Source organism: Anomaloglossus baeobatrachus, chromosome 5 (assembly GCF_048569485.1).
Source record: "Anomaloglossus baeobatrachus isolate aAnoBae1 chromosome 5, aAnoBae1.hap1, whole genome shotgun sequence".
NCBI lineage: Eukaryota > Metazoa > Chordata > Amphibia > Anura > Aromobatidae > Anomaloglossus > Anomaloglossus baeobatrachus.
In genome coordinates this window covers 346,197,704-346,210,691 of record NC_134357.1, presented here as the reverse complement: position 1 = coordinate 346,210,691, position 12,988 = coordinate 346,197,704, and the positions used below count along the sequence as shown (strand labels likewise).

General features: G+C 44.7%; 1 protein-coding gene across 2 annotated transcripts in view; it reads right to left on the bottom strand.

The window, feature by feature from the left end:
• The window catches only part of LOC142311437 (protein MTSS 1-like), a 204,654-nt gene that overhangs the window by 126,077 nt on the left and 65,589 nt on the right, over positions 1-12,988 (bottom strand). For both annotated transcript variants that reach the window (XM_075349868.1, XM_075349869.1), the window contains exon 2: positions 4,660-4,721. In XM_075349868.1, the coding sequence (XP_075205983.1) occupies positions 4,660-4,721 (62 nt within the window). The remainder of the gene's footprint in view (positions 1-4,659; positions 4,722-12,988) is intronic.

The window sequence follows — 12,988 nt, the reverse complement described above, 5'->3', positions numbered from 1 at the left end:
ACTAATCCATTTTTCATTTGCTCCAGGTCTGGCAAATTTCCTGTAATATTTTGTCCATTGGATTTTTACTAATTGTAGAGAAAATTGTTGCTAATGTGCAGCTGCGTCTAAAAATGTATTTACTGCCTACAAACTGGTTTAGGGAAGTAAAAAGCAGCTGTCAAACACTGACGAGAACATCATGCAAATGTGTAAGAAAACACAGGCCAGCTCTTGTGCGAGAGGAATGAGAATACATTAGGTTTTGTGCTTTTGGTCACAGTATGGATCGGCGAGGATGTGGCCAAGAATCTGACAATATTGCCGTTGTTTTAGAAATCATTAATAATCAATTATACCAATCTTTCCCAAGATAATTGGAATTAGAAAATGCAAAGGAGAGGAGTAACAAAGCTAAGAAATGTAGAACTATATCAAGACTAACAAAACATTGTGTTGCCTTAAAAGGGTTTGTCAAATGATGTCAACAAAGGCTCTGGCTTAGATTAAAGGGCACTTTACACGCAGCGATATAGCTATCGATATCGCTAGCGAGCGTACCCGCCCCCGTCGGTTGTGTGTCACGGGCAAATCGCTGCCTGTGGCGCACAACATCGCTTACACCCGTTACACTGACTTACCTTCCCTGCGACGTCGCTCTGGCCGGCGAACCGCCTCCTTTCTAAGGGGGCGGTACGTGCGGTGTCACACGGCAGCCGTCCAACAGAAGCGGAGGGGCGAAGATGAGTGGGTGGAAGATCCCGCCCACCTCCTTCCTTCATTCTTTTCCGGTGGACGCAGGTAGGAGATGTTCGTTGTACCTGTGGAGTCACACATAGCGATGTGTCATGCCGCAGGAACGACGAACAACATCGGATCTGCAGCAGCAACGATAATAAGGAAAGGAGCGACGTGTCAACGATCAACGATTTTTGACGTTTTTGCGATCGTTGATCGTGGCTCCTTGGTGTCAAACGCTGCGATGCCGCTAACGGCGCCGGATGTGCGCCGCTAACGACGTGACCCCGATAATATATCGTTAGCGATGTCGCAGCGTGTAAAGCACCCTTAAGTCAGCACAATTTCAGTCTCTGCTCAGTACACAGTGAACGGAAAACATGCCCTGGCACTGTCTAACAGGCGTCTCTACACTGATAAATCAAACAGTGGACTTTAAGAGAGTGTTACCATCGCATGCTGTCAGCAGTGGCACCACATAGAAGAGAAATGTCACAAGACTTGAGAAAGAAACTGTTTATTTTTTTTACACATAAGAAATGTGAAGAAGATTAGCAAAGTCAGTCAGAGTGCTTTAGCAAAAGTAATACCATAATTTAACAAAGATAGAATTGTAACCATCTCACAGAGACATCCAGGCCGACCATGGAAATTAACACTAAAATAGGAGCATAATCTGATGAGAATGGTTGAAGAGAAATGACATGCAAAACAATGTCTTGAATGAAGTGGGGGGTAACATATGCACAACTTCTCTTTATCCGATAAAACATCGGATAGCGCACATCCGTGTTATATGCTTGTGTGAGCGAACCCTACAGGAAAGTTCTGGAAGTATTCTTCGTGGTATGATTTTTTTTACATAACAAAAACCTGCCACTTTTTCAGGGGTGTGTAGACTTTTCATATCCATTGTCTGACAACCACTTTATTGATGCCTGGCGAAATATGAAAGTTTGCATGGACTGAAAGGAAATGACACAAATACAGAACATGACCAAAAATATAGTAAAATCAAGACCTTACAGTAAAAATATACACTTTCTTTTAAGTAATATAGAGACTTACTCTGAGACAAAACATTAGTTTTGTCAATCGGCTACATGGAGTCGAACACAAACCATAATTCCAGTGTGACAGGAATTCCCTGCCTTTTACTGGCTGACCACTGGCCTAATTAGGGAGCCTAACTATACATCAGAGAGAAAACCAGCTGAAAATAGCCAGGTTCGGATCCCTGGAATGCCTGTGTCAGGGGAAAGGGAAGACACAAGAGATTTTTCTTTTCTCCCACATGTATTTTGAGATCTTCGATTTACGTGCATCTGATATTTATATCAAGGGAAGGGACATGTTATATTACGCTTTATGCCCTGTTACGGGGTAAAGCCGCATGCAGGCGCTTAGGTGTATTGAAGAGGCATGAGGTCTCTTGACCAGGTCATGCTTCAATATCTTCTGATGTCCAAGGCAAAAGTAACGTCTTTGGCTGGACTTTGGAGCTTCCATAAGAATGAGTGGAACGGCAGTGAGCATGATCAATCTCCAATAACGATCTGAAGAGCCCCAGTTGTTGGGATCGATGGGGACCCAGTGGTCAGACACCAGCGATCATGGAGTTCTCCTAGGTTATGGATAGAGGAGAACTCACAAACCTAAGATACCACTTTTAGGGTGAAGCCTCAGAAATAGAAAATGTAACTTTATATTGAAGTTGTCAAATTTGTCACTCTTGAGAATGCATTTCTACAGTATTAAACTTACTGCCTACAATTAATAAATTGATACGCTGTGGTGCTGTCGAGGTCCCCTGCCGGTCTTTGTATTTAGACTGCAAGCGGGGACCCAAGCAGTGACAGAGAGAGGTGGAGGTGAGCACAGATTTAAAGGGAATCTGTCAGCAGCTTTTGGCTACCTCATCTGAAAGCAGCATAATGCAGCCAAGAAGATTCTGAATCCAACGGTGTATCACTTAGGGGTACTTTGCACACTACGATATCGCAAGCCGATGCTGCGATGTCGAGCGCGATAGTCCGCTCCGCCGGCGTAGCTGCGATATCATGGTGATAGCTGCCGTAGCCAACATTATCGCTACGACAGCTTCACATGCACTCATCTGCCCTGCAACGTCGCTCTGGCCGGCGAACCGCCTCCTTCCTCCTAAGGGGGCGGGTCGTGCGGCGTCATAGCGACGTCACATGGCAGGCGGCCAATAGAAGTGGAGGGGCCGAGATCAGCGGGACGTAAACATCCCGCCCACCTCCTTCCTTCCGCATAGCCGGCCGGGACGCAGGTTGGAGATGTTCCTCGCTCCTGCGGCTTCTTACACAGCGAAGTGTGCTGCCGCAGGAACGAGGAACAACATCGTAACATCGGTCTTTCCCAATTCATGGAAATGACCGACGCTACACCGATGATACGATTATGACGCTTTTGCGCTCGTTAATCGTATCAAAAATGCTTTACATACTACGATGTCGAGAGCGATGCCGGATGTGCGTACTTTCGATTTGACCCCACCGACATCGCACCTGCGATGTCGTAGTGTGCAAAGGGCCCCTTAGATTACTGGGTACAGCCATTCTGACACAATGTGTTGGGGTTTTTTTAGATTTAGGCTACATGCGCACGCTGCATCTTTTTGTGTTCACAAACTGCAGCTAAAACTGCAGCCAAAACTTCACCTTGTCAGAGAGAGCCTGGAAATGGCGCAAAAAATGCTTGAAATTGTAGGTGCGTTTTTGCTGCGTTTTTCACCACATGCGTTTTTGCTGCGTTTTTGTGACAAATGTTGACAAAAACGCAGGAAGAATGAACATGCTGCATTTTTTTTGTCACAAACATTTGACAAATAAAACGCTGACAAATAAACTGCAATGTGCGCATAGAAAATCTGACTTCTCATAGACTTTGCTGGGAAGTCAGATGTCAGAAAGTTCTGACAACGAAACTGCAGCCAAAAACGCAGCAAAAACACAGCAAAAAACGCAGCGTGCGCATGTAGCCTTAAGCATGTAGCAGAGTCCAGAAGGCTGTCCCACCCACAACAAGCTCTCTATAGAGATTGTACACTGACTGTGAGGTGTCAGACAACAAGGCATGAGGTAACTAGCCAAAGCAATGATAAGGATCCTGCTGCTTAAACAAACATAGCAAATAAACAAAAAATCTAACTGTGACAACACAGGCATGCCTTAACATTCTGTCTTAACCCTTACAGCATGCTGGCCTCAGCTTATATGGCAAAAACCTGCTGATAGATTCCCTTTAATTTTTTTCATAGACCACACTGTACTATTTTTTTCTGTGTTTCTTTTTAAAAAGAGGGTGTATAACACTTTAATAAAACATACTAACCTTTGAGTTGCAGATTACTTTATGCCTCGAGTCTTACATGCAAAAACTGAATTTACTCGGGACAGACTTCTGCAATTCTTCACATCTGCTTCAGCGGAAAGGTCCCCACAATTCTGAGCTACTGTAACATGTTCTTTATTAATCGCTACCAATAATCTATATAGAAAGAACAGTCTGACATTTTAAGAAGAGATAAGCAAATCACGCTGTGCGGCTACGTCCAAGACGTGGCTAGCTATAAACAAGACGTTCCAGGACCTTGAGTGCCTTCATTTTTAATCGGTGACAAGATCCCTCACGTTGATGTTCTTGCATCATCTTTACTCTCCATAACATAAGAACTAACCCCACACCTCAAGCCGCCGTTTATAGCGGGGTGGAGCCATAATGATGGTGTTATAAAAGATGATTGCTTCCTAAACAGCCGGCGTGATGCCCGTAACACAACTTTATGGGTGCTGCATATGCCTTTCCTAGAATTTATTAGTAACTCATCACTAAATAAACTGCACACCTAAAAATAGAAAATAAATACAAAATATCCTCATACGTCACATACATGGAGCATTAGGGTACCATACACACCTTAGCTGGGACTGTAACTTTATAGCTTTGCTGATGAAGTCTTCCCATGTCGGATAACTGGCCTAAAAAACAAATACAGACATATAAACATTCAAGGTAACTATAGTATACCATGCATCTGAAGGAATGATATATTTAATATGCATTGTTTATATAGCGCCATCATACTCTGCAGCACTTTAACATCATCACTGTCCCCATTGGGGCTCATAATCTAAACTCCCTATCTGTATGTCTTTGGAGTGTGGGAGGAAACTGGAGAACCCGGACGAAACCCACACAAAGACAGGGAGAACATACAAACTCTGTTCAGATGTCCTTGGTGGGATATATTCATACATTTCATACACATCAGTGTATGAGAACATTTTTAGGGTGCTTTTATGCGTCAAGATATTTCACCAATTTCTGCCCAAAAGATCAAAATCAATTTTAATTGGCGTAAATAAATGGCCAGTTGATCTGAGTGCTATCTCTCTCATCAGCTAGAAACCTGATCTGATGGGTATCTGCTGATTATAATCATCTGAAAGCAACGTGAAAATAGAAAATAGTTGGGTTTTAGGCTGGATTCACATCTATGTATCAAGGTTTGAGTATGGATCATGATGCACGGACTGGATGCAGGTATCGTTACCCAAATCCGACCAAGCCACAGGTGTCGTGACTCGAACACGACCAGGTAGCAGGTGTTGTAGCCCGAACTCGATCAGGCCGCAGGTGTCGTGACCCAAACCCAAATAGGCCGCAGCTGTCGTGACCCAAACCCGACCAAACCACAGGTGTCGTGACTCGAACATGACCAGGCCGCAAGTGTTGTAGCCTGAACTTGACCAGGCCACAGGTCTCATGACCCAAACCCAAACAGGCCGCAGGTGTCATGACCCGAACCCAACCAGGCTGCAGGTGTCGTGACCTGAACCCAACCAGGCTGCAGGTGTCGTGACCTGAACCCAACCAGGCTGCAGGTGATGTGACCTGAACCCAACCAGGTTGCAGGTGTCGTGACCTGAACCCAACCAGGCTGCAGGTGTCGTGACCTGAACCCAACCAGGCTGCAGGTATCGTGACCTGAACCCAACCAGGCTGCAGGTGTCATGACCTGAATCCGAATTTGTATTGGACAGAATTTCACTGATCCAAACCCAAATATGGACTGGACACAATTCTACTGACCTTAATTCATTGGCCTAGAGAGGGAGGTGCACAATATGTGTACTGACCCAGTATATATAGGGACATTCAAGACTTGCCCTCAGTTCCAAACTGGGACAAGATCGACCTGACCCCTTTTGGCACATTAAATATGGGACTGTAAGCATGTACAGTATATCACAAACTTGAGTACACACACCTCACATTTTTTTGTAAATATTTTATACCTTTTCATAGGACAACACTGAAGATGTGACTCTTTGATACAATGTAAACTTGTCAGTGTACAGCTTGTATCACAGTGTAAATTTGGTGTGCGCTAAATAACATACAGCCATTAATGTCAAAACCACTGGCAACAAAACTGAGTACACCCCTAAGTGAAAATGGACAAATTGTGCTCAACTAGCCATTTTCCCTCCTCAGTGTCAGGTGATTCAGTATTAGACGGTCTCTCGTGTGAATGGGGAGAAGATGTGGTAAATTTGCTGTTATCACTCACACTCTCACATACTGGTCACTGGAAGCTCAACATGGCACCTCATGACAAAGAATGCTCTGAGGATCTGAAAAAAGAATTGTTGCTCTACATAAAGATGGGCTAGGTTATAGTTAGGTCCAGAAATATTTGGACAGTGACACAAGTTTTGTTATTTTAGCTGTTTACAAAAACATGTTCAGAAATACAATTATACATATAATATGGGCTGAAAGTGCACACTCCCAGCTGCAATATGAGAGTTTTCACATCCAAATCGGAGAAAGGGTTTAGGAATCATAGCTCTGTAATGCATAGCCTCCTCTTTTTCAAGGGACCAAAAGTAATTGGACAAGGGACTCTAAGGGCTGCAATTAACTCTGAAGGCGTCTCCCTCGTTAACCTGTAATCAATGAAGTAGTTAAAAGGTCTGGGGTTGATTACAGGTGTGTGGTTTTGCATTTGGAAGCTGTTGCTGTGACCAGACAACATGCGGTCTAAGGAACTCTCAATTGAGGTGAAGCAGAACATCCTGAGGCTGAAAAAAAAGAAAAAATCCATCAGAGAGATAGCAGACATGCTTGGAGTAGCAAAATCAACAGTCGGGTACATTCTGAGAAAAAAGGAATTGACTGGTGAGCTTGGGAACTCAAAAAGGCCTGGGCGTCCACGGATGACAACAGTGGTGGATGATCGCCGCATACTTTCTTTGGTGAAGAAGAACCCGTTCACAACATCAACTGAAGTCCAGAACACTCTCAGTGAAGTAGGTGTATCTGTCTCTAAGTCAACAGTAAAGAGAAGACTCCATGAAAGTAAATACAAAGGGTTCACATCTAGATGCAAACCATTCATCAATTCCAAAAACAGACAGGCCAAAGTTACATTTGCTGAAAAACACCTCATGAAGCCAGCTCAGTTCTGGAAAAGTATTCTATGGACAGATGAGACAAAGATCAACCTGTACCAGAATGATGGGAAGAAAAAAGTTTGGAGAAGAAAGGGAACGGCACATGATCCAAGGCACACCACATCCTCTGTAAAACATGGTGGAGGCAACGTGATGGCATGGGCATGCATGGCTTTCAATGGCACTGGGTCACTTGTGTTTATTGATGACATAACAGCAGACAAGAGTAGCCGGATGAATTCTGAAGTGTACCGGGATATACTTTCAGCCCAGATTCAGCCAAATGCCGCAAAGTTGATCGGACGGCGCTTCATAGTACAGATGGACAATGACCCCAAGCATACAGCCAAAGCTACCCAGGAGTTCATGAGTGCAAAAAAGTGGAACATTCTGCAATGGCCAAGTCAATCACCAGATCTTAACCCAATTGAGCATGCATTTCACCTGCTCAAATCCAGACTTAAGACGGAAAGACCCACAAACAAGCAAGACCTGAAGGCTGCGGCTGTAAAGGCCTGGCAAAGCATTAAGAAGGAGGAAACCCAGTGTTTGGTGATGTCCATGGGTTCCAGACTTAAGGCAGTGATTGCCTCCAAAGGATTCACAACAAAATATTGAAAATAAAAATATTTTGTTTGGGTTTGGTTTATTTGTCCAATTACTTTTGACCTCCTAAAATGTGGAGTGTTTGTAAAGAAATGTGTACAATTCCTACAATTTCTATCAGATATTTTTGTTCAAACCTTCAAATTAAACGTTACAATCTGCACTTGAATTCTGTTGTAGAGATTTCATTTCAAATCCAATGTGGTGGCATGCAGAGCCCAACTCGCGGAAATTGTGTCACTGTCCAAATATTTCTGGACCTAACTGTAAGAAGATTGCCAACACCCTGAAACTCAGCTGCAGCACGATGGCCAAAACCATACAGCGGTTTAACAAGTCAGACTCACTCAGAACAGGCCTCGCCATGGTCAACCAAAGAAGTTGAGTGCACATGCTCAGCGTCATGTCCAGAGGTTGTCTTTTCAAAATGGGGGTATGAGTGCAGCCAGCATTGCTGCAAAGGTTACGGGGAGTGTGTCAGCCTGTCCGTGCTCAGACCATACGCTGCATCAAATTGATTTGCATGGTTGTCGTCCCAGAAAGAAGCCCCTTCTAAGTATCATATATTTAGTGTTGTCCCATTTACATAATGTGAGGGGTGTACTCATTTTTGAGATATAATGTATAAGGCTTTATTAAAATCCCCAATTCAGTGTCCTTCCAAAGCAGACCTAGGCAAAGTGCAGCCCACGGGCCACATGTGATCCTTTGGCTGTTTTGGTGTGGCCTGTGGTGACTTATTGCGTGAGGTCTGTTTGGGGACATTATACTGTGTAAGGAGACTGTATGGGGTAGTTTTACTCTGTAAGGGGGCTGTGTGGGTACATGGTATTGTGTTGGCAGCTGTTGATCAAAGTACAATGGCTAAAGGTGCCGTATGATTTACTGTTTTTCTTTACTTTTGCCATTAAAAGGTATCAACCACTGAGGACTCTCTGTTCTTTTAAACAAATTTTTTTGTTTTTCTTTAGAAACTTTATGTAAAGCTGTAAATTCTGTGGTGATAATTAGCTGCTACCGGAAAGAATACATGGTAAGATATGGCATATTGTAGTAACAGTAGCAGCGAGTCAGCAGACTTAAGGGGGCTTTATACGCTACGACATCGCTAATGCGAACTCATTGGGGTCACGGAATTGGTGACACACATCCGGCCACATTAGCGATGCCATTGCGTGTGACACCGATGAGCGATTTTGCATCGTTGCAAAATTGTGCAAAATCGCTCATCGGTGACATGGGGGTCCATTCTCAAAAATCGTTACTGCAGCAGTAACGAGGTTGTTCCTCGTTCCTGCGGCAGCACACATCGCTCCATGTGACACCGCAGGAACGAGGTAGCTCCCCTTACCTGCCTCCCGGCTGCAATGCAGAAGGAAGGAGGTGGGCGGGATGTTACGTCCCGCTCAGCTTCACCCCTCCGCTGCTATTAGGCGGCCGCTCAGTGACGTCACTGTGACGCCGCACGGACCGCCCCCTTAGAAAGGAGGCAGTTCGCCGGTCACAGCGACGTCGCCGGGCAGGTATGTGTGACGGGTCTGGGCGATGTTGTGCGGCACGGGCAGCGATTTGCCCGTGTCGCACAACAGATGGGGGCGGGTACGCACGCTAGATCATGTGCTATTGAATTGACATGCGAGCCCTGTGCCCATCTTCTCCCTCCCCGCTTTTGGACATGTAAGTAATTGACGGGAAGTGGGCGGCAGCCCGAGCTCACTTCCTGTTAGTATTTTCGCCGTCTGAGGGGAGAGAGAAGCCGGTGCCGATTCAGCGCAGGGCTCACACGTCATAACAATGGCCCATGAGTCACGGGAACACGGAGTTCCGACACCGCTGGAACCATACTGACACCGGAGGTGAGTATACGCTTTTTTATTTTTATGGGTGCAAACATGGGGAATGAGAAGGGGTTGTCCAAGTAGTGCACAACCTCTTTTAATCTAGAAAAAAAAATAATGTGCAGAATAAGGTTTCGTCGTTTTGTCTCTCCACAACAGTCAAAGTCTCTTATGTGTCCACCCCTGTTCCAAAGTGACCACCACAAAACGGTGTATGATCTGTCATACAACATATGTGCTCGATTGGCCCCACTCACTTTTTCTTTGCTTCTGTAAACATTTATCTGTTCCATACAGCCTTCGACTCCGAAGTAAACACAGCATAAGGAAGCTGTGGTTCGGGACTTCAGTATATGCTACTGATGTGGGAACAATTATATATTTTGCATCATACATAAAATAAAACCTTATGCAGACATGAAAGAGTGTGCTTCCCACAACCAGACTGCACCAGAAGTGCTCTCATTGCTAGTTATGGCCTCTACCATTTGCTGTGTATGAGGATAGTGATCGTAATGGATCCTGCTCAAGTAATGAAAGAAACCATCGGCTAAACACTGTAGCCTAAACGATACTTCCTAAGACATTAAAGGGAATCTATCAACAGGTTTTTGGTATGTAATCTGACAGCAGTATGAGGTAGAGGCAGAGAAACTGATTCCAGTAATGAATCACTTTGTTTACTAGGTTCAGCAGTTATCTTATAATCCGTTTTCTTTGCTGCTGTTCTACCGTAGCAGAGCACAGTTGCAGAGTTGTGTATAACTCAGCACACACCACAGCTTTCTGCGTACATTGTATATTCACAGTGAGCTCCTAATCAGTGCTGGGGAAGTGGTTGGACTAGAAGGAGGCAAGAAACTAGTTGTTCTGTAATGATAATCTCCTGCTGATAAAACATTCATTGTATTGAAACAGCAAAATACACACAGCCCAGAAAGTAACATATAGCTAATCAAGGCCTCTGCTCCTAAAGTATAGTGCTCTCAAATTACATAGCAAAAGTCTGGTGATAGCTCCCCTTTAAACCAGGCCTGCAAAACATACATCCCGCCAAAGGGTTTGATGCGGCCCGCAGAACTGGGAGACGTCAACTCCCTTCCTCCTATATTCAAATGTATTTACATCTTTCAGACAAGACTACATTTGAACACAAAGTCACTGGGACTGAGGCAGAGGAGGGCAAAGTAAAGGAGCTTCCACCAGCCTCTGCCCTGACATGTAGTAGCGTGATGAGGTCAATGCGCTGATACTCACCTCATCACACTGCTGCTGCACTGGGCCAGTGAGGATGCTGAAGGGATTGGTAAGGGCTCCAGGAGGAGCTGAAGATGAAATGTGTTTCAGGATAGGTACATGATGGAGCAGTGGGGGGCATATTATGGAGCTGTGGGGAACAGTGAACAGGAGCACAGTATGGGGGGGGGGGGCTTCATGCACAGAGGCCTTGCAGGTGGATATTTTGTAGATGGGCAGTATGAGGGGATATTTTGGAGAGGTCATTGTGAAGGAGGGCATTATGGACTGGGCAATGTGTGGTGGATATTTTTGACAGGGGCATTGTGGAGTGGGGCATTGTGTGGGAGACATTACAGAGAACGACAGCGTGGGGTGGACATTATGGAGAGGAGCAGTATGGGGGGCAGATTTCGTGCAGGAAGCAGTGAGGTTAGCATGGGAGATATTTATGTGCTGTCTGTTGTGCTGGTGCCTCATACATGTGCTGACGATGGGCCTGATCTTGTATACATGTAGTAATCCATAATGTGCTTCATAGATATGTTAAAACGTAATCCTCACAATTTAGAGATATGAGAGTATGAGAAGGATTTGGTAAGTTTCTGCTCCAAAAGCTCAGTTTAAGTTAGCATGTGTCTGTCCACACTAATTTTTTATAGTGCAGAAACTCTCCAAATCCTCCTCAAATACTGAAAACCTTCTTCTGGTGATATATTAATGTACTGATGATGGTTTTAGTGATGTATTCATGTAAATACCTCTTCAAAATGTTTGCAGCCTTTGGGATCGATGCATTATGGCAATGTCGCCCTTGGATCAAAAATTGTTGCGCACCCCTTGCTTTAAAACATGGTTATACTCTATTAGTCATATTTCAGCACATCGACTCCCAAACCCTAATTCCAAAATCACCTCCCTAATTGCTCACATCTCTATAAATAAGTTTCATGATCATTTTCTCCGAAGAATCCAAAGAGAAGTTGGATAGTGGTGTCATACTGCCACAAGAATGTACCCAAGGCAGTTAACACCAGCCGCCTTCTAGCCAAATGGTAATGTTGTTACTAATGAATTTCTATAATTACTGGGAGTTTTTCTCATTAGCCCTATTAATAGAATTTAATGTGAATATTAGTTAAAGCGAATTGGTCAACAGTTTTAGCAACCCCCATCGGAGTACAGCATGATATACAGGTAAAAACCCTGATTCTTGAGATGTATCACTTACTAGGCTACTTAAAATCACATATCTTCCACAGATTTGCCAGTTCTCCGAATGCTGAGCTCTGTATAACTCTGCCTACACCACTGATTAACAGCATTGTTTACACTGAGCATAGGCAGAAACTGTCAGTATTCGGGGTGGGTTATACGCAGCTCATGATTATGGTGACCACATTGCAGCAGCTTTAATTTTAAAATTACAGTGAGTAGCCCTGTAAATTTCACATTTCTGGAATCAGGGTCTGTGTCCTTGTATTATGCTGCTCTCAAATTAGGTGGAAAAACCCCGTTGAGAAATACCCTTTAATTCACCTGTGATGATGGTATAATATTGGCTAGAAACTTTAAGGGGTACTTTGCACACCGCGGCATCGCTAGCCGATGGTAGCGATGCCAAGTGCGATAGCACCCGCCCCCGTCTCACATGCGATATCTTATGATAGCTGTCGTAGCGAACATTATTACACTTACCTGCCCTGCGACGTCGCTTTGGCCAGCGACCCTCCTCCTTCCTAAGGGGGCGGGTCGTGCGGCGTCACAGCGACGTCACACGGCAGGCGGCCAATAGAAGCGGAGGGGCGGAGATGAGCAGGATGTAAACATCCCGCCCACCTCCGTCCTTCCACATAGCCGGTGGAGGCAGGTAAGGTGATGTTCCTCGCTCCTGCGGCTTCATACACAGTGATGTGTGCTGCCGCAGGAACAAGGAACAACATTGTACCTGTCGCTGCAGCGAAATTATGAAAATGACCGATCACCGATTTACGACGCTTTTGCGATCGTTTATCGGTGCATCTAGGCTTTACACGTTGCGACGTCGTTACTGGCACCGGATGTGCGGCAGTTTTGATTTGACCCTGCCGACATCGCAGTAGTGCA